The sequence below is a fragment of the Cherax quadricarinatus genome, chromosome 11 (genome assembly GCF_038502225.1).
Source record: "Cherax quadricarinatus isolate ZL_2023a chromosome 11, ASM3850222v1, whole genome shotgun sequence".
In the NCBI taxonomy this organism is placed as follows: Eukaryota; Metazoa; Arthropoda; class Malacostraca; order Decapoda; family Parastacidae; genus Cherax; species Cherax quadricarinatus.
In genome coordinates this window covers 4442925-4466313 of record NC_091302.1, presented here as the reverse complement: position 1 = coordinate 4466313, position 23389 = coordinate 4442925, and the positions used below count along the sequence as shown (strand labels likewise).

Sequence of the window (23389 nt, the reverse complement as noted above, 5' to 3'; positions counted from 1 at the left end):
ATCATGCAGCAGGGTAGCAGTACACTGCTGTTGTTCCCACAATGTAACTACCATGCAGCAGTGTAGCAGTACACTGCTGGTGTTCCCACAATATAATTATCATGCAGCAGTGCAGCAGTACACTGCTGGTGTTCCCACAATGTAACTATCATGCAGCAGTGTAGCAGTACACTGCTGGTGTTCCCACAATGTAACTATCATGCAGCAGTGTAGCAGTACACTGCTGGTGTTCCCACAATGTAATTATCATGCAGCAGTGTAGCAGTACACTGCTGTTGTTCCCACACTGTAACTATCATGCAGCAGAGTAGCAGTACACTGCTGGTGTTCCCACAATGTAACTATCATGCAGCAGTGTAGCACTACACTGCTGGTGTTCCCACAATGTAACTATCATGCAGCAGTGTATCAGTACACTGCTGGTGTTCCCACAATGTAACTATCATGCAGCAGTGTAGCAGTACACTGCTGGTGTTCCCACAATGGTTCCCACAATATAACTATCATGCAGCAGTGTATCAGTACACTGCTGGTGTTCCCACAATGTAACTATCATGCAGCAGTGTAGCAGTACACTGCTGGTGTTCCCACAATGTAACTATCATGCAGCAGTGTAGCAGTACACTGCTGGTGTTCCCACAATGTAATTATCATGCAGCAGTGTATCAGTACACTGTTGGTGTTCCCACAATGTAACTATCATGCAGCAGGGTAGCAGTACACTGCTGGTGTTCCCACACTGTAACTATCATGCAGCAGGGTAGCAGTACACTGCTGGTGTTCCCACAATGTAACTACCATGCAGCAGTGTAGCAGTACACTGCTGGTGTTCCCACAATATAATTATCATGCAGCAGTGCAGCAGTACACTGTTGGTGTTCCCACAATGTAACTATCATGCAGCAGTGTAGCAGTACACTGCTGGTGTTCCCACAATGTAACTATCATGCAGCAGTGTAGCAGTACACTGCTGGTGTTCCCACAATGTAACTATCATGCAGCAGTGTAGCAGTACACTGCTGGTGTTCCCACAATGTAACTATCATGCAGCAGTGTAGCAGTACACTGCTGGTGTTCCCACAATGTAACTATCATGCAGCAGTGTAGCAGTACACTGCTGGTGTTCCCACAATGTAACTATCATGCAGCAGTGTAGCAGTACACTGCTGGTGTTCCCACAATGTAACTATCATGCAGCAGTGTAGCAGTACACTGCTGGTGTTCCCACAATGTAACTATCATGCAGCAGTGTAGCAGTACACTGCTGGTGTTCCCACAATGTAACTATCATGCAGCAGTGTAGCAGTACACTGCTGGTGTTCCCACAATGTAACTATCATGCAGCAGTGTATCAGTACACTGCTGGTGTTCCCACAATGTAACTATCATGCAGCAGTGTAGCAGTACACTGCTGGTGTTCCCACAATGTAAATATCATGCAGCAGAGTAGCAGTACACTGCTGGTGTTCCCACAATGTAACTATCATGCAGCAGTGTAGCAGTACACTGCTGGTGTTCCCACAATGTAACTATCATGCAGCAGTGTATCAGTACACTGCTGGTGTTCCCACAATGTAACTATCATGCAGCAGTGTAGCAGTACACTGCTGGTGTTCCCACAATGTAACTATCATGCAGCAGTGTAGCAGTACACTGCTGGTGTTCCCACAATGTAATTATCATGCAGCAGTGTATCAGTACACTGCTGTTCCCACAATGTAATTATCATGCAGCAGTGTATCAGTACACTGCTGTTCCCACAATGTAATTATCATGCAGCAGTACACTGCTGGTGTTCCCACACTGTAACTATCATGCAGCAGTGTAGCAGTACACTGCTGGTGTTATGCAGCAGCAGTACACTGCTAGTGTTCCCACAATGTAACTATCATGCAGCAGGGTAGCAGTACACTGCTGGTGTTCCCACAATGTAACTCTCATGCAGCAGGGTAGCAGTACACTGCTGGTGTTCCAGCAGTGTAGCAGTACACTGCTGGTGTTCCCACACTGTAACTATCATGCAGCAGTGTAGCAGTACACTGCTGGTGTTCCCACAATGTAACTATAACTATCATGCAGCAGTGTAGCAGTACACTGCTGGTGTTCCCACACTGTAACTATCATGCAGCAGTGTTGCAGTACACTGCTGGTGTTCCCACACTATCATGCAGCAGGGTATCAGTACACTGCTGGTGTTGCCACAATGTAACTATCATGCAACAGTGTAGCAGTACACTGCTGGTGTTCCCACACTGTAACTATCATGCAGCACTGTAGCAGTACACTGCTGGTGTTCCCACACTGTAACTATCATGCAACAGTGTAGCAGTACACTGCTGGTGTTGCCACAATGTAACTATCATGCAGCAGTGTATCAGTACGCTGCTGGTGTTCCCACACTGTAACTATCATGCAGCAGTGTAGCAGTACACTGCTGGTGTTCCCACACTGTAACTATCATGCAACAGTGTAGCAGTACACTGCTGGTTTTGCCACAATGTAACTATCATGCAGCAGTGTATCAGTACGCTGCTGGTGTTCCCACACTGTAACTATCATGCAGCACTGTAGCAGTACACTGCTGGTGTTCCCACACTGTAACTATCATGCAACAGTGTAGCAGTACACTGCTGGTGTTGCCACAATGTAACTATCATGCAGCAATGTATCAGTACGCTGCTGGTGTTCCCACACTGTAACTATCATGCAGCAGTGTAGCAGTACACTGCTGGTGTTGCCACAATGTAACTATCATGCAGCAGTGTATCAGTACGCTGCTGGTGTTCCCACAATGTAACTATCATGCAGCAGTGTAGCAGTACTCTGCTGTTGTTCCCACAATGTAACTATCATGCAGCAGTGTAGCAGTACACTGTTGGTGTTCCCACAATGTAACTATCATGCAGCAGTGTAGCAGTACACTGTTGGTGTTCCCACAATGTAACTATCATGCAGCAGTGTATCAGTACACTGCTGGTGTTCCCACAATTTATCATGGAGCAGGGTAGCAGTACACTGCTGGTGTTCCCACAATATAATTATCATGCAGCAGTGCAGCAGTACACTGTTGGTGTTCCCACAATGTAACTATCATGCAGCAGTGTAGCAGTACACTGCTGGTGTTCCCACAATATAACTATCATGCAGCAGTGTATCAGTACACTACTTGTGTTCCCACAATTTATCATGCAGCAGGGTAGCAGTACACTGCTGGTGTTCCCACAATTTATCATGCAGCAGGGTAGCAGTACACTGCTGGTGTTCCCACAATATAATTATCATGCAGCAGTGCAGCAGTACACTGCTGGTGTTCCCACAATGTAACTATCATGCTGCACTGTAGCAGTACACTGCTGGTGTTCCCACAATGTAACTATCATGCAGCAGGGTAGCAGTATACTGCTGGTGTTCCCACAATATAACTATCATGCAGCAGTGTATCAGTACACTGTTGGTGTTCCCACAATTTATCATGCAGCAGGGTAGCAGTACACTGCTGGTGTTCCCACAATGTAATTATCATGCAGCAGTGTAGCAGTACACTACTGGTGTTCCCACAATGTAATTATCATGCAGCAGTGCATCAGGACACTGCTGGTGTTCCCACAATGTAAATATCATGCAGCAGTGTAGCAGTACACTGCTGGTGTTCCCACAATATAACTATCATGCAGCAGTGTAGCAGTACACTGCTGGTGTTCCCACAATGTAACTATCATGCAGCAGTGTAGCAGTACACTGCTGGTGTTCCCACAATGTAATTATCATGCAGCAGTGTATCAGGACACTGTTGGTGTTCCCACAATGTAACTATCATGCAGCAGTGTATCAGTACGCTGCTGGTGTTCCCACAATATAACTATCATGCAGCAGTGTAGCAGTACACTGCTGGTGTTCCCACAATGTAACTATCAAGCAGCAGTGTAGCAGTACACTGCTGGTGTTCCCACAATATAACTATCATGCAGCAGTGTAGCAGTACACTGCTGTTGTTCCAATACTGTAACTATCATGCAGCAGTGTAGCAGTACACTGCTGGTGTTCCCACAATGTAACTAATGCAGTAGTGTATCAGTACACTGCTGTTGTTAACACAATGTAACTATCATGCAGCAGTGTAGCAGTACACTGCTGTTGTTCCCACAATGTAACTATCATGCAGCAGTGTAGCAGTACACTGCTGGTGTTCCCACAATGTAACTATCATGCAGCAGTGTAGCAGTACACTGCTGGTGTTCCCACAATGTAACTATCATGCAGCAGGGTAGCAGTACACTGCTGTTGTTCCCACAATGTAACTATCATGCAGCAGTGTATCAGTACACTGTTGGTGTTCCCACAATGTAACTATCATGCAGCAGTGTATCAGTACACTGCTGGTGTTCCCACAATGTAACTATCATGCAGCAGTGTAGCAGTACACTGCTGGTGTTCCCACAATGTAACTATCATGCAGCAGGGTAGCAGTACACTGCTGTTGTTCCCACAATGTAACTATCATGCAGCAGTGTAGCAGTACACTGCTGGTGTTCCCACAATGTAACTATCATGCAGCAGGGTAGCAGTACACTGCTGTTGTTCCCACAATGTAACTATCATGCAGCAGAGTAGTAGCAGTACACTGAAGTGTATCTAATCTTAAAAAATATATATATAAAGGCTCTTCTGTGTACCTAAGATAATCTCTAATCCCTAATCCCTAGCTACACCTTCCTTGACCCTGCTCATAACCTAACTTCACCTCTCTTGACCCTGCTCATACCCTAACTTCACCTCTCTTGACCCTGCTCATACCCTAACTTCACCTCTCTTGACCCTGCTCATACCCTAACTTCACCTCTCTTGACCCTGCTCATACCCTAACTTCACCTCTCTTGACCCTGCTCATACCCTAACTTCACCTCTCTTGACCCTGCTCATACCCTAACTTCACTTCTCTTGACCCTGCTCATACCCTAACTTCACCTCTCTTGACCCTGCTCATACCCTAACTTCACCTCTCTTGACCCTGTTCATACCCTAACTTCACCTCTCTTGACCCTGCTCATACCCTAACTTCACCTCTCTTGACCCTGCTCATACCCTAACTTCACCTCTCTTGACCCTGCTCATACCCTAACTTCACCTCTCTCGACCCTGCTCATACCCTAACTTCACCTCTCTTGACCCTGCTCATACCCTAAATTCACCTCTCTTGACCCTGCTCATACCCTAACTTCACCTCTCTTGGCCCTGCTCATACCCTAACTTCACCTCTCTTGACCCTGCTCATACCCTAACTTCACCTCTCTTGACCCTGCTCATACTCTAACTTCACCTCTCTTGATCTTGCTCATATCCTAACTTCACCTCTCTTTACCCTGCTCATACGCTAACTTCACCTCTTGACCCTGCTCATACCCTAACTTCACCTCTCTTGACCCTGCACACACCCTAACTTCACTTCTCTTGATCCTGCTCATACCCTAACTTCAAATCTCATGACCCTTCTCATACCCTAACTTCACCTCTCTTGACCCTGCACACACCCTAACTTCAATTCTCTTGATCCTGCTCATACCCTAACTTCAAATCTCTTGACCCTGCTCATACCCTAACTTCACCTCTCTTGACCCTGCTCATACCCTAACTTCACCTCTCTTGACCCTGCTCATACCCTAACTTCACCTCTCTTGACCCTGCTCATACCCTAACTTCATCTCTCTTGGCCCTGCTCATACCCTATTTTCACCTCTCTTGGCCGCGCTCATCACCTCACCTACCTTCACCTCCCATGACAGCACCCACAACCTAACTCACCTCCCATGACCGCACCCATCACTTCACTCACCTCCCATCACCGCACCCATCACTTCACTCACCCCTATGACCGCACCCATCACTTCACTCACCTCCCATGGCCGCACCCACCACTTCACTCACCTCCCATAACCGCACCCATCACCTCACTCACCTCCCATGACCGCACCCATCACTTCACTCACCTCCCATGACCGCACCCATCACTTCACTCACCTCCCATGGCCTCACCCATCACTTCACTCACCTCCCATAACTGCACACATCACCTCACTCACCTCCCATGACCGCACCCATCACTTCACTCACCTCCCATGACTGCACCCATCACTTCACTCACCTCCCATGGCCGCACCCATCACCTCACTCACCTCCCCTGACCGCACCCATCACTTCACTCACCTCCCATAACCGCACCCATCACTTCACTCACCTCCCATGACCGCACCCATCACTTCACTCACCTCCCATGACCGCACCCATCACTTCACTCACCTCCCATGACCGCACCCATCACTTCACTCACATCCCATGACCGCACCCATCACTTCACTCACCTCCCATGACCGCACCCATCACTTCACTCACCTCCCATGACCGCACCCATCACTTCACTCACCTCCCATAACCGCACCCATCACTTCACTCACCTCCCATGACCGCACCCATCACTTCACTCACCTCCCATGACCGCACCCATCACTTCACTCACCTCCCATGACCGCACCCATCACTTCACTCACCTCCCATGACCGCACCCATCACTTCACTCACCTCCCATGACCGCACCCATCACTTCACTCACTTCCCATGACCGCACCCATCACTTCACTCACCCTTGGCCAATAAAAACATTTAAATTACCGAGAACGCCTCAAAATTGATAATATGTACTGGCTGGAGCGGAGGAGAGAGGTACATGATAATATGTGTGGAAGGTGCTTACGGGTCGTCTGGTCTCAAACCTGAACACCGCCATTACAATATACTGGAGTGAAGAATAAAGGCAGTGCGTGTGTGTGAACAGTAAGAGAACACTGTATCAACATCTGTGGTCCAAGACTTTTTAACATCTTACCAGATGTCAGAAACGCTGCCGGAACAAGGGTAGAAGTGATGAAAATAGTTTAAAAAACAACAGACATGCTGAAGAATGTTGCAGGGTAGACTGTTGACACAGGAAACTCGACAATATCCTCCACCAAGTGCCGGATCAACCAGGCTATGATGGATATGTGGGCTAGAAGACAGCCAGCAGTAAAAACCTAGCTGACAAGACAAGCATCTGACAAGCCTGATGCAGGGTTGAGTTACAGGGGTACGAAAACTCCCACAACCTATCATATTTATATACTCTATCTCACTGAACAGGTACATAACACAGGAAAACCATCTCACACAACGGGCACATAACACAGGAGAACCATCTCACAGAACAGGTACATAACACAGGAAAACCATCTCACACAACGGGTACATAACATAGGAGAACCATCTCACAGAACAGGTACATAACACAGGAGAACCATCTCACACAACGGGTACATAACATAGGAGAACCATCTCACAGAACAGGTACATAACACAGGAGAACCATCTCACACAACGGGCACATAACACAGGAGAACCATCTCACAGAACAGGTACATAACACAGGAAAACCATCTCACACAACGAGTACATAACATAGGAGAACCATCTCACAGAACAGGTACATAACACAGGAGAACCATCTCACACAACGGGGGTATATAAAACAGGAGAGCCATCTCACACAAAGGGTACATAACACAGGAGAACCCTCTCATAGAACAGGTACATAACACAGGAGAACCATCTCACAGAACAGGTATGTAACACAGGAGAACCATCTCACAGAACAGGTACATAACACAGGAGAACCATCTCACAGAACAGGTATGTAACACAGGAGAACCATCTCACAGAACAGGTACATAACACAGGAGAACCATCTCACAGAACAGGTACATAACACAGGAGAACCATCTCACAGAACAGGTACATAACACAGAACCATCTCATACAACAGGAACATAACACAGGAGAACCACCTCATAGAACAGGAACATAACACAGGAGAACCATCTCACAGAACAGGTACATAACACAGGAGAACCATCTCACAGAACAGGTACATAACACAGGAGAACCATTTCACAGAACAACAGGAACACAGGAGAACCATCTCATAAAGCAAAAACATAACACAGGAGAACCATCTCATAAAAACATAACACAGGAGAACCATTTTATAGAACAGGAACATAATGCAGGAGAACCATCTCATAAAACAAAAACATAACACAGGCATACCATTTCACAGAATAGGAACATAACACAGGAGAACCATCTCATAGAACAGGAACATAACACAGGAGAACCATCTCATAGAACAGGAACATAACAGGAGAACCCTCTCATAGAACAGGTACATAACACAGGAGAACCATCTCATAGAACAGGAACATAACACAGGAGAACCATCTCATTGAACAAGAAAATAACACAGGTGAACCATCTATCAGAACAACAAGAACATGCTTTACAAAATACAACTTACTGCTAACACAAGAGCTAGTAAGGCACTTAAACTGCTAGGAATGTTGCAAACTGCTTGGAATATTCTCTCATGACTGAATGAGAGACAGATCTGATAATACTTCCATACACAGTACTTGGAAGATACTCTACATCCTAGTCCCAAACCTATTACCATAACAACATACTGGAGTGAGATATGAAAGGAAGTGTCAAATATACCCAGTGAAAAGGAAGAGTTCCATGAGCACAATAAGAAAACACAGTATCAGCATCCATGGTGCAAGACTATTCAACCTGCTGCCAACATATCAGAAATATTGCCAGAACAAGTGTAATTTGGATCAAAAGCCCAATACCAACATGAAGATACCTTCCTTTAAGAGGGCCCTGCAGTATGTACTTAAAATTCTTATTATGTGCAATTAAGTTTTTAATGGTGTGATTGAGCTAAGTACAATTGCCATGCGCCTGGAACACATCTACTGCATAAAGCAAGGGAAACTTTTTTTAACACAGGACATTTCCCATAAAGGCAGGGTGACCCAAAAAAGAAGAAACACTTTCATCATCACTCACTTCATCAGTCTTGCCAGAGGCGTGCAAATACTATAGTAGTTCAAAAACTGCAAAATATCTCCATCCCTCCTTCAGAGTGCAAGCACTGTACTTCCCACTTCCAGGAAACAATGTATTCAAATTTGCTATTTATTGAAGACCAGTAACACCAAGGATGAATGAAATACGTGTCAATTATTTAGCATACTGGTAAGTGCATCCATCAAAGATTCTTTAAACATAAGCACTTATTGTATATGAATTAATGAGTTATTACAGTACATATGTGAAGTGGTAAACTTGTGTGGATCCCTCAGTGGTAGCAGTGGAGGATGGGACCTCCATCTGCTTAATGAAGTGACTCATCTTAAGTCTTCATTGTACAGAAAACTGTCCAAAAGAATTTAAAAACTTGGTTATTTACTTGAAGAAGTGGCTCAATAGCTGCCACTGTTAATACTGTTAACAACAGTATAAAATACTGACTGGTTACTGGAAGCACCAGTACATTTTGCCATTCCAACAACTGTATACAGTACAGTACACATGAGAAGCACCAAACCCATAAGGTCATACAGCACCAGAGCAATGGAAGGTAACAGGTGAAAGAAAGAAAAAACAGCTGAAATTCCTTGGCTTAAAAATTCTTCACCAAAATCTAGCAGCTGACAACATAAAGTGTTACACTGGAACAGATATCATGCTGCTACGTATAATACAGTAATAAGCTTAATATATTAGTCTGAAAGATGTATATTATGGATTTCTGGGACAATGTACTGTTCATTACACAACAAGTGAGCACAGAGCCTGGCAAGTGGTGAAATAATGACTTGTAGCTCATAATCAAGTACAGTGGACCCCCGCCTTACGATCAGCTCCCAACTTGAACAATTATGTAAGTGTATTTTTGTAAGTGTATTTTTGTATGTGTATTTTTGGGGGTCTGAAATGGACTAATCTAATTTACAATATTCCTTATGGGAACAAATTCGTTCGGTAAGTCGGGGGTCCACTGTACTCGACGTTAATTTGGGAAAGATAGAGATGTTGGGCATGTTTCACTACATCTCTTACACAGGTTCACCTAGTATTAAATAGGTATCCAATAGTCAACTGCTGTGAATGGCACCCCAAGGGATGGCAATATATCTAGGCTTTGAATGCACTGAGGTAGAATAAAAGCTTAACCTGTACAATGAAATGAGCTAAAGTAGGATAACAACTTTTAGCCTGTATTTAAGTTGGTAGAATTATCGACAATATGTTATGTAAAACGACACAAGTCCAACTAATGTGACATTTTATTGTGGTAATGTTTTGCTCTCCAGGAGCTTTATTAAGCCATTACCGTGGCTTGATAAAGGCTTGATAAAGCTCCTGGAGAGCAAAACGTTGCCACAATAAAATGTCACATTAGTTGAACTTGTGTCCTTTTATCTAACTCTTAGCCTATAAACGGAAATAAGCTGAGGTAGGATAACAGCTCTCAGCCTGTAAACTGAAATAAGCTCAGGTAGGATAACAGCTCTCAGCCTGTAAACTGAAATAATCTCAGGTAGGATAACAGCTCTCAGCCTGTAAACTGAAATAAGCTGAGGTAGGACAGCTCTCAGCCTGTAAACTGAAATAAGCTGAGGTAGGATAACAGCTCTCAGCCTGTAAACTGAAATAAGCTCAGGTAGGATAACAGCTCTCAGCCTGTAAACTGAAATAAGCTGAGGTAGGATAACAGCTCTCAGCCTGTAAACTGAAATAAGCTGAGGTAGGATAACAGCTCTCAGCCTGTAAACTGAAATAAGCTGAGGTAGGATAACAGCTCTCAGCCTGTAAACTGAAATAAGCTGAGGTAGGATAACAGCTCTCAGCCTGTAAACTGAAATAAGCTGAGGTAGGATAACAGCTCTCAGCCTGTAAACTGAAATAAGCTGATGTAGGATAACAGCTCTCAGCCTGTAAACTGAAATAAGCTGAGGTAGGATAACAGCTCTCAGCCTGTAAACTGAAATAAGCTGAGGTAGGATAACAGCTCTCAGCCTGTAAACTGAAATAAGCTCAGGTAGGATAACAGCTCTCAGCCTGTAAACTGAAATAAGCTGAGGTAGGACAACAGCTCTCAGCCTGTAAACTGAAATAAGCTCAGGTAGGATAACAGCTCTCAGCCTGTAAACTGAAATAAGCTGAGGTAGCATAACAGCTCTCAGCCTGTAAACTGAAATAAACTGAGGTAGGATAACAGCTCTCAGCCTGTAAACTGAATTAAGCTGAGGTAGGATAACAGCTCTCAGCCTGTAAACTGAAATAAGCTGAGGTAGGATAACAGCTCTCAGCCTGTAAACTGAAATAAGCTCAGGTAGGATAACAGCTCTCAGCCTGTAAACTGAAATAAGCTCAGGTAGGATAACAGCTCTCAGCCTGTAAACTGAAATAAGCTGAGGTAGGACAACAGCTCTCAGCCTGTAAACTGAAATAAGCTCAGGTAGGATAACAGCTCTCAGCCTGTAAACTGAAATAAGCTCAGGTAGGATAACAGCTCTCAGCCTGTAAACTGAAATAAGCTGAGGTAGGACAACAGCTCTCAGCCTGTAAACTGAAATAAGCTCAGGTAGGATAACAGTTCTCAGCCTGTAAACTGAAATAAGCTGAGGTAGGATAACAGCTCTCAGCCTGTAAACTGAATTAAGCTGAGGTAGGATAACAGCTCTCAGCCTGTAAACTGAAATAAGCTGAGGTAGGATAACAGCTCTCAGCCTGTAAACTGAAATAAGCTCAGGTAGGATAACAGCTCTCAGCCTGTAAACTGAAATAAGCTCAGGTAGGATAACAGCTCTCAGCCTGTAAACTGAAATAAGCTGAGGTAGGACAACAGCTCTCAGCCTGTAAACTGAAATAAGCTCAGGTAGGATAACAGCTCTCAGCCTGTAAACTGAAATAAGCTGAGGTAGCATAACAGCTCTCAGCCTGTAAACTGAAATAAGCTGAGGTAGGATAACAGCTCTCAGCCTGTAAACTGAATTAAGCTGAGGTAGGATAACAGCTCTCAGCCTGTAAACTGAAATAAGCTGAGGTAGGATAACAGCTCTCAGCCTGTAAACTGAAATAAGCTCAGGTAGGATAACAGCTCTCAGCCTGTAAACTGAAATAAGCTCAGGTAGGATAACAGCTCTCAGCCTGTAAACTGAAATAAGCTCAGGTAGGATAACAGCTCTCAGCCTGTAAACTGAAATAAGCTGAGGCAGGATAACAGCTCTCAGCCTGTAAACTGAAATAAGCTCAGGTAGGATAACAGCTCTCAGCCTGTAAACTGAAATAAGCTCAGGTAGGATAACAGCTCTCAGCCTGTAAACTGAAATAAGCTGAGGTAGGATAACAGCTCTCAGCCTGTAAACTGAAATAAGCTGAGGTAGGATAACAGCTCTCAGCCTGTAAACTGAAATAAGCTGAGGTAGGATAACAGCTCTCAGCCTGTACATTCAATGCAAAAACTATATTTGTTAACAGTCTTGTCCAACTCTACAATGAAAACTGTAAACAATATAATTTCACATTAATGAAGCTACTCAGTGTAGTATTGTAATACACACTAAATACTGGTCAAAAAGATGCATGTCATAGCTGACGAAACAATTTGTTGAGCACCATCAGTGATGGAGCTTGGAATATTGGCCAGTGTTGATATAGTACTCTTACTAAACTCACACAAGGTCATATTAAATTCTTACATACATATTACATTACACTTTAATTAAGTTACAAAGATGCTTTCCAGGAAAATGTTTTTGTGTTTTAAGTGTCAACTTCTACAAGGTGTAAAGAGGTGGTGGTGAGCAGGCATAAATAAGTGGAACATAAGTTACATTTTTAATAATAATTATTATAATTATATTTTTTTTCAACAAGTCGGCTGTCTCCCACCGAGGCAGGGTGACTCAAAAAGAAAATACTTTCATCATCATCATTCAACACTTTCACCTCACTCACACATAATCACTGTCTTCGCAGAGGCACCCAGATACCACAGTTTAGAAGCATATACAACATACCTCTCCAAACTGCCAATATCCCAAACCTTTCCTTTAAAGTGTAGGCATTGTACTTCTCATTTCCAGTACTCAAGTCTGGCTATATAAAAACCAGTTTCCCTGAATCTCTTCACTAAATATTACCCTACTCACAATCCAACAGCTCGTCAGGTCCCAAAAACCATTCGTCTCCATTCACTCCTAACTAACACACTCACACATGCTTGCTGTTAGTCCAAGCCCCTCACCCACAAAACCTCCTTTACCCCCTCCCAACTGTTAAACCTACAGGGGGTCAAACAGCACATGGGGAATGGGAGGTAATTAGATTAAATCCACGGCAGGAGAAGGTAGCATCAATTCCTTGGACCAAAAGCCCTTCACCAGCATCAAGGTACCACCATTGAAAGGATATAATGTAAATCCCACCAAAACTCCATGACACATCCCAGCAGCACCCCAGAGCACAACCCATTCCCAAATTTAACAATGGGTGAGTTTCCCACTAGACAAGCAATGATGATGTCTTTTCTACCACCAGACAACAGTCACCTATTTCTGTAATTTTGTTATTTAAAACGATGTGCAAAAAAAAAAAATCAACATATCCATCTCCCACTGAGCCAGAGTGACCAGAAAAAGAAGAAAACTATAAAGTTTTTTCTTTATACATTTACATTAATTAAAATTAGGGTTAGGTGAATAGAAAACTGTGCATGTAATACTGAACTTTGGTCTCAGCTTAAAATGAGCAAAAGTTGACCAATATAATACACTGAAGAATTCACCTGTTATTTAGAGGACAAGTTGTGTTGTACATTGGCTACATTACTTCCCTACTGTATTGTTCTGGCAACACCCCACAGCATATTGGTGCCCTCCACAGAAACACTAGATCATGGGACTGGGATTAAAGTTCATACATAGTAGTCCCTCGAAGGTACAATATTAATCCCTACTATAAGATGTATCGTATCTCAAAACTGTTTAATGATTATTCATTCAAAAACCCTGGAAATGCAAATTTCATTGTGCCTGGGACCAGCGGCTCACAGATATAACTTACAGCCATTGCATCCCCCTTCATCTGTTTCTCTTTTGTTCACAATAGCAAAGGTCCTTTCATCTCTATGAAAAATTCTATGCCTTTTCTTCCGCTAGCTTAATATTTGTAAGCCTCTTTATTATTATTTTTTGTAATTTTTCTTTTTTTGCATGATAACAGTAAAGATGGGTGATTATGGAAATCCATACTCAAGTACCAATGCACTAATTCTAATGCTATATTTTTCAAAATTTCTTGCTTGATCTTCAGAGGAATTGCCTCTTTACTGCACATTTTAGGGGTCATAATAACTTGATAACACAAAAAATGGCATAATTAAATTACAAATGCGTATCAGATCTCAAATTTTCATCGCAAAACAAAATTACATTCCTATGAGGGTAAATCATAACTCAAAATTATTGCAACTCCAGACCATCATATCTCCAGCACCTACTCGACATTCAACAGCCACAGTATGTATGAACTTAAGTTATTTCTAGAACAATTTTATGCTTATACTGTACTAGACTGCGTGCTTCACAAAATTTTCTGAAATCACGTGATGAATGTGATGATAAAAAAAACTCACATGGCTCAAGAAACTGAATGTATAATTATTTATAACTTATGAACACACTACAGCAGAATTACACTTGTATGTATTTACAAATTGTCGCTGTTGTGGTGTTAATTTAAAAAAAGTTGAAATACTCTGCGCATGAGAAAATTTTTGAAGATGATTGAACATAAGAGGGAATTCAGCAAGCTCCTCCAAAATACTCAATCAGCTGTGCCATAGCTACCTATGTTGAAATGCAAGAAGCTGGCATCAATAGCCTGACTAAACATGGATTCAACCAAGAAGCCTGGGATGAAACTGAGTCACTGAGATTATGATCCTTGAAATCATCTGAAGGCTTGTTAAAAAAAAGTAACAGTACGATCATTACTAACAATATCACTATGATCATTATGATCAAGTGCTTTAAAAGGGAGATGTGCTTTCAATTCAGACTTGAAAGTATAAACAGATTCCTGATTCTCAATAGACACTGGCAACCTACTTAACAAATCTGTGGCAACTCACGGAAAAATTCCCAACAATGATGTAAAGGTACAAGCACATCAGCAAGATACTTGGGTTCATTAAACTTAATAACTTTAAATATTAATAAACAGAGTTCAAATTCAATTCTTACCTTGATAGGGAACCAATGCAGCTTATACATAGGAACTAGTGGAAACACAGTCGGCAGAAAAAATACAGTCTACCTAAAAAGGCTTCAGTGCAGACTTATGACTTTTTAGAAAGTAATTAGACAAACCTACATACAAATGCAAAAACCAATTTGAGGGAGAAACAAATCCATGAATATGGACCAAGATACTCTACTTATCAAGGCATTTTCTCATTCTGGTGTGAGAAGCACTGGTGATGTTCATCCAAGGTCTCAGACTACCTCCTTGACTTTTTGAGTAAAGATTATGAGTATGAAAATTGCAAGACAACAATTCAGTTGATTTTTGTTTTAACACTGGCTGTCTCCCACCAAGGCAGGGTGACCCAAAAAAAAAAGAAACATTTTCACCATCATTTATACTCTCACTGTCTTGCCAAAGGCATGTTGATAAGACAGTTCAGATGTCTCTCTCTACTGCAAATATTCCCACCCCTCTCTCAGAGTGCAGGAACTGCACTTCAGTTGATGTGTACAACAAATGACAATGAAGAATCCAGTAGATACCCAGATCCTCACTTATCCTATGAGCTGAAAACTAACAGAACGAAAATCTGCAATATGTACTCCCCTGGGGTTTCCTCTGACAAACAAAATCTGTCCTACCCTCTTGTAGTTTCAATTTTCTATTTGTCATTGAAGTCTGAATATCCAGCAAAAACTAACTAAAGCAGTTTTGCATCTTCCACATTCATAACCCAAATGAAGACTTGTGTATCATCAGAATAAAAATTATAATCAACCTCACAGACATCCACCAGTAAACAAGAACAGTTCAAGAACAGAGCCCTGAGAAACATTTAGAGCAAAGGAGAGTGCTCAGATACAACATCAGTGACTACCACTTCATATGACTGATCAGAAAGATACGATTTCAGAAGTAACAATTAAGTATCCTTAAGGTCATAGTAAAAAAGATCATGTATCAGTAACCCATAATGAATGGTATCAAATGCAGCAGAGAGGTCAACAAAATTAGCAGTGACATTTCAGAACAAGTGTTCAGTACCAAATTGTTATAAGCTTACAAAAAGCTGTCTCAGTTGAAGTAAATAGTCTATATGCAGACTAAACACACAGTTAACTACTACTTTGTTCCAGAGAAGGAAACAATTGATCAGAAATAGAATGTTTGATAAATTTAGAGAGAAACATATGATTGAAATGTTTAGTGAATCAAAAGGCTTCTTCAGGAGCAAGTGAACCAAAGTCCCCTTCATTGACTGTGGAAAATATTTGCTTTGAAAATAACAACTGGTCAACACAGTTATAAAAGGAACTGCACTTTCCTATGCAGGAAAGATCTTTGAAACTTTTATAAGATGTAATGCATAATATATCTTATCAGAACCCCTGATATAAACCAGAAACTCTCCTTCCCAACTGGAACAAAATGAGAAATCTACTACATGAAAAGATAGAACAATCACAGAGAACTCTGCACCTGCTTGAGCAAAATCCAAGCCTAAACAGATATTCTCTATTTTCTGACCAAAATAATGAGAAGGCCAGGGCCATCTGAATGACAGAATCAGAGGTAGGCAAAGCATCTTCAAATACACAACCAAGCAGGTCATTCAGATGGGCAAACATGTATCTACAGAAACCAAATATTCTGTCTTATTGCATCTCATTTCCTACAAATACTCTATACCCTTCTTCATATCCATTAATACAGCTAATGGTTCCAAGATCATTAACCCTGCAGCCTCAGACCAGGCCTCACAAAGTGGATACATTATCCAGCCCCTTATGGAAGAAGGTACACCAGAATATCAACAGCAAATAAATGACACTTAGATGCAATGGATACCTTTGTTAACCACATTATATTCACGTTGCAGGAGAAACATCTCATGCATATGTCCTTTGTGCCACCATGTTGGTATTTACATTCCATTTTAGTTCTAACACTGAATGATCACATCATTTTTTAATGGTCACTGTTTTTCATATAACATTTTTATAAGTACTGAACACAACTGCCAGATAATGTTGGAAGCCAAATAAGCAATCACCAGATAAGTGATGATTTACTGTATTACAGGAATAACAATTTTTAAAAAAAAACACAAAGGAAAGTAAAGATAGGTGTATACTGAAAGAGAGTAGATGTTTGTAAGAATTACCTGCAGCTATCTTATATGTTGAGGAGACAAAAGGAAAAGACCAGTAATCCTGCCAGTGTGCAAAATATTTAACAGGCTTATATTTCACATTCATATAAGATAGTAGCACTTCCCTGGATGGCTGCCATCTACCAGCCAACTGCGTGCTGCATAAGACATGACAAAAGTACTGACAGTGATTATTTCTGCTTACCTTATAGTACCAGTTGGTGAAGGGAATGGAGAGCCAAAGTTGGCATCCTGCTCAGGAATGTTAATTTTTAAGGGCTGCATTTTTCGTTTAGGTGGAGATGGCACCCTTGCCGGAGGAGGATCCAAGTCATCTACTAATGACTGGAACTGTATCTTAATATTTGTGCTGGGGAATCGCAATGTGCATCTGTTGAAGGAAAAGAAGAGGAGAATACATCTTATGTTCAAATGTATTTCATTAAAGACTTTTAATGTCTGCACTTTTGGAAAGGCAATTAAAGAATGAGTGATTGGGAATGTTTCCTCTTTAGGGGCCACCCTACATTGGTAGCAAACTGCCAATGTGATAAAAACATATAAGTATACATTTCTTTATATAATTTTTTTTAATTAAATTTTGACTATTATACTGAGTTCCACAAGAAGATAAGTAATATTGCATACAGCACTGACACACTATTACTGAGTCAACTGTTTGAGAAGTTTCAAAATTAAAACCACATAGTATCATTCTGTAGTAATAAATTAACAAGCTACAACAAAGTTTTTCATACACATTAGCATTTAAATATAGCATGCTATTTTTCTGAAGAGTGAATGGCACCATCAGTCCCAAATCATATGATTTAAGAAAGGAAAATTGTCCTCCAAAAAAATACAAAATGACTACCTGCTGCAACTCCCAACCCTTTCGAGCACTATTTTAATGTACTGTATTAATAGAATTTTCTCTGATGACCATTTAATGATGTATAACATTTACCCCTTACACACTTCAAAGAAAATTCTTCTAAAACATTTAAGACAATGATCATAAAACACAATAAACAGTACAGTAATATAATAAAATACTGTAAATTATGTCCATAATATACTACACTGGAAATTTCTAATAATTATATTAATCCTATAGCTGACAGCCATCAATTTATGGCTATGCTTAATGCTCAATTAACATTAGATAAATTATGATGCACTGCATAACTACTATGAACTTTAGCCTCAGTCGATGGACCAAAATCTACACTGTGTGGGTAACTGAACAACTACATTAGGAGAAATATTCCCACCACTCCTGACAAACAAAATCAAACCATCAATTTTGGCAACATTCACTATCTGGAGAAACATTCACATGCCTCAGGTCATCAAGTTATAGATGATAATTAGAACATGGCATATTATTAGGTATTGCCAATTAAACTCTATATACTAAAGTAGTACTTTCATAAAATTATATTTCTCAAACTTACTTTTTAAGGATTTTATACAAATAGAATATAATTATTCATTTCATAATTTTTTTATGTGAATTTTTTTCTGCTTAACTAAGCATTTTAAATATATATGTATAACTACAGTTGCATTTTCTAATTACACTTTCACCTACTAAGGCAGAATAAAAAATATTAAATGCCACTAATAATGTCAAAATATTACCATAGACTATTACATTAACACAAGCATATTAGAATGGCAGGCAAACTGAGTTTGTTGAAAAATGTTTTGCTCAAATATGAACTACTTTTTTTCTCAGGATGGTTGAAAAGCAGAATGAGTTGGATGAGAACAAAGACAAACTCAATACACAGCTTCAAGGACTCAAATATCACTTAAACAGGAAACAAATTGTTAAAGCTAATAAATCTGAATCAGAACCATTGATGATAGCATAGAGTTCCACACAAGAGAAGTTTGGATCCTTAACTTTATATGTTATGAAAATGATGTTCATTAGTATCAAATGCAAACTTCAACTGAAGGTTGATGACAGAGCCCTCTTAAGGGGAAATGTAGCCAGATCATGTCAGCTACAAAATTTGTAACTAACACATAATCTAAACTGGTCATCATGTAGGCAATGGATAACAGACAACGAATTATCCTTACAGCTTGGGAAAACCAAAAGCACTATTATTTTATGTATGTATGTACTGTTCTATTAAGAAAAGTTAAACACAAGCCTCGAATTACTAAAACAATGACCCCAAATCAACTACAATACTGTGATAGGGAATGTAGTCTTGTGACTTCCTAGAGGCCATCAAGGACAACTTTCCAAAACTTCAACAGAACCAACAAGAGGGAATAACCTTGATGAGCTGGTTCTGGTAAACAAAGAAATAATAGTGAATAACCTTAAGGTTGGGATCAAGGTTGAAAAAGCCAATCACAAATTTACTGATTTAAACATGTCCAGGAAAACTTGTAATAATGATAATAATATATTAGTAGGTAGTGTGTCTGATATTTTCTTTGCAAACTACAAATCATTAAGAGACTACCTAGCTAGTGTTGACTGAGATCATTTGGGTACAGATATTCACAACAGAGACCTGATAAACATTATCATGAACAACTGACTCAAGCAATATATATTATTCAATGAAAAATCAGATCAAATAAAACTAACCCCATATGGATAAATGAAAACAAAAAGTCTCTAGGGTAAAAGAAAGGTATAGTATTTACAAGAACATCAAAATATGTACAAGAAATATGAACCCTTACATTAAAATCAACAAGAGATAAGAAAGGTCAAACCAGAATATGCTTCCAGGTATATAATATCGAGGGTTGGTGAAAAAAAAAGACAGTTCTAAGCTCTAATGGGTGAGCTTATTACTAATTAACAAGAATTGTGCTATAATGTGAATACTAATTTCTTGTTTGTTTTCTTACCAGAAGACAGAAATAAAATTTAAGAAATCAGTAATTATGAAGAGCTTGTGAAACACAAATCACATTTATATGCAACATAGTTCTTAAACAATAATTATTATATCATGAGCTAATCTGTAATCGTCTACACAAATTTACCATTTTTTTAAAGTAACTGAAGTAATGAACAATAAGTTGTTATTTATATATATGAATCTCAGTTAGGCTTTTGAGACTCTGACCGCGGGTTCAATCCCGGCCGGGGTATGGTTTCTTTTGAGAGGGTTTAATAATGAAGATCTATGATGGTTAGTGCTGCTCTCCTAGCTCACAATTTACAGGACCCAGATGAAGAAATAAATAGAAATAAATAGCTATATGAGGTCATCAATAACACAATAAACTGGCCAACATAAGTTCAAATTTGGATAGATTAATGTTAAACAACATGTCCCAAGGTCATGCAACTGTATCTTTGATAAGACTTCATTTAGATTATGCAACATAATTATCATATAACTTAATGAAAATTACATAATGAATGTAATGGAAAACATGAATAAATATGAATAAGTTATTCCGATATACCAGGAATCTTCCAGAAAAATGTAAATGGGGGGGATAGGAGTAGGAATATTAGGTGTTAATGGAAAATAAAAAAAAAAAATAACCGAAAGACACTAAAAATAAATGACTAAGCTAAAAGTTACAACAGACCGAAAATGCAAATTCAGATTCGGAAAACAGAAAAGAAAATCACTGGTTTCATAACCTAAGGAATTGAAGTTATGTAAAAAAAAATTCCTAGAATCACCATTGAAAGAAATATTTTGAGTGGCTCTAAAAATAAGCTAAAACATATGCAAGCTTAGAAATAGATGGGTGAGAGTAAGGCCTGCCTCATATAAGTCAGTAGGCCTATTGCAGTACATCTTAACTTATATTGTCCTTATTACAGTTTTAATGACTTTCTTTAAGACACATGCCTCAGGAACCTCAAGCAACGATAGTTTATCAGCCAAATAATAATTGCGCCTTGCATGTAAAGTATTTCCTAACGTGATGTAAAGTATTTCATAACATTAACTTGGTTTATAAAGTCCTTTACAAAGGTAAACAAATATGATGACAGCCTTGAATAAGCTGTCAAAACAGTTATGTGTTGATCAAATATTTCTACCCTTTTACTACATTTCCAACTATGTAATTTGCACAATAGTAATGAATACTGCTGAGAAATAAAGCCCAATAAAGGAGGTAAGTTGAAACTTACTGTCTGGGCAGCTGGAGAGGTGGGGCGCCCTTCCTCTGAAAAACACCGTCCACAAACACACCATTCTTGCCATTGCATATCATGTAAAAATGCGGCGTCTCGAAATATATTTCAATATGTCGACGCGATATAAAGCTATTATGGCCCATATTAACATCAACATCGCCCTTGCTGGAGTTGCGGCCGATCACCACCCGACTCTGCCGCACCATGTATTCGAATTCTTTCCCTTCCAACCTTGCAATAGGGGTTCCCTTCCTGTCAGGGGACCAGGGCACACGGTGAGGGGAAGTTGGCGCAGACTTCTGTAGGGCTAGCAGGGCCCAAGCATGCTGATCGGGCCCCCTTAAAGGAGCAGACATGGTGTGAAACCTGGGAGCCGGTGAAGATGGCGAGGGCTGGAGGCAGCGGGCGTGCGCACCACAACACACTCTGTGACCCACAATGCATCAACAACCACAACAAAACACACGCGACCACCACACTTTTGTTTACATTCCAATGTTTGTAAACAAATACCTTGGAAACACCCGCGCAAAACACCCGCGCAAAACACCCGACCACGGGAAATACACACACGCCTGGGATAAAACACCCGCGTGACACCCGTATGGGTTGGTAATAGCAGATAATATGGGAATACCTCTCATCTTCTAATTCATATAGACTCACTAACAGTAATTGGAAACTTTATTAAAGCATCTTAATAAAGTTGTAATTAACGATAATGTATCTGTATTAATTATAACACGTGGGTTTACACTGTCGTCACACTCTTCAATAACTATAAAATAAAAACTTTCCAAAATATACTTAAATTACCAGGGTTACGCAAATCCTCAAAAGGTCACTCTACATAAGAAATTAAAAAATACAAGCCAGTTACAAAATTGTCATTATTATCCACAAATAAAACTAAAAATAATAGTGTTAATAAGTAAATGTATGCATTAACATCTTAACACAATATTATTTATCTCTATCAGACATTTTCAATTATTATTATTATAATAAAAAAGAAGCGCTAAGCCACAAGGGCTATGCAGAGACATTCTCAAGCCAGAAAAAAATATACTTAACTTACTAAGGGTTAAACAAACCTTCAAAAGGCCGCTTTTCAAAAGAAATACAAAAATACAGGTCAATTACAGAATGTGTGTGCTCGCGCGCGAGCGTGTACTCACCTAGCTGTACTCACCTAGTTGATGTTGCAGGGGTTGAGTCCAAGCTCCCGGCCCCGCCTCTTCACTGGTCGCTACTAGGTCACTCTCCCTGAACCATGAGCTTGATCGTACCTCTGCTTAAAGCTATGTATGGATCCTGCCTCCACTACATCGCTTCCCAAACTATTCCACTTCCTGACTACTCTGTGGCTGAAGAAATACTTCCTAACATCCGTGATTCATCTGTGTCTTCAACTTCCAACTGTGTCCCCTTATTGCTGTGTCCCATCTCTGGAACATCCTGTCTTTGTTCACCTTGTCAATTCGTGTGTGTGTACTCACCTATTTGTGGTTGTAGGGGTCGATTCATAGCTCCTGGCCCCGCCTATTCGCTGATTGCTACTAGGTCCTCTCTCTCCCCGCCCCATGAGCTTCATCATCCCTCACCTTAAAACTATGTATGGTTCCCGCCTCCACTATGTGTGTGTGTGTGTGTGTGTGTGTGTGTGTGTGTGTGTGTGTGTGTGTGTGTGTGTGTGTGTGTGTTTAACCCAGTTAATATTTGCACTAATAAACTCATTACAGCTGTGATCGGGTGTGGACTTATGAATGGTTCATTACTCTGTAATTTGTTCATGGTTGTGAAGGTTGTTCATTACTTTTGTAACTTGGACTTGATTATGACCATATGTAAAAATTCATTACCACTGTAACTTGTTCAGCTATCAAAACTTTGGGGCCCAGTTT

At 40.5% G+C, this 23389-nt stretch overlaps 1 protein-coding gene across 5 annotated transcripts in view; it reads right to left on the bottom strand.

Moving 5' to 3' along the window:
- LOC138852546 (forkhead box protein K2-like) overlaps positions 1 to 21934 on the bottom strand; it is a 120902-nt gene extending 98968 nt beyond the window's left edge. For 3 of the 5 annotated variants that reach the window (XM_070083905.1, XM_070083907.1, XM_070083909.1), the window contains exons 1-2: positions 21480 to 21933; positions 17547 to 17732 (exon numbers count right to left, since the gene is read on the bottom strand). In XM_070083905.1, the coding sequence (XP_069940006.1) occupies positions 17547 to 17732; positions 21480 to 21841 (548 nt within the window). In that variant the 5' untranslated portion in view covers positions 21842 to 21933. Of the gene's footprint in view, positions 1 to 17546; positions 17733 to 21479 lie in introns of all 5 variants that reach the window. The other 2 variants (XM_070083906.1, XM_070083908.1) reach the window with 1 other exon arrangement.
- Positions 21935 to 23389: the final 1455 nt, after the last annotated feature.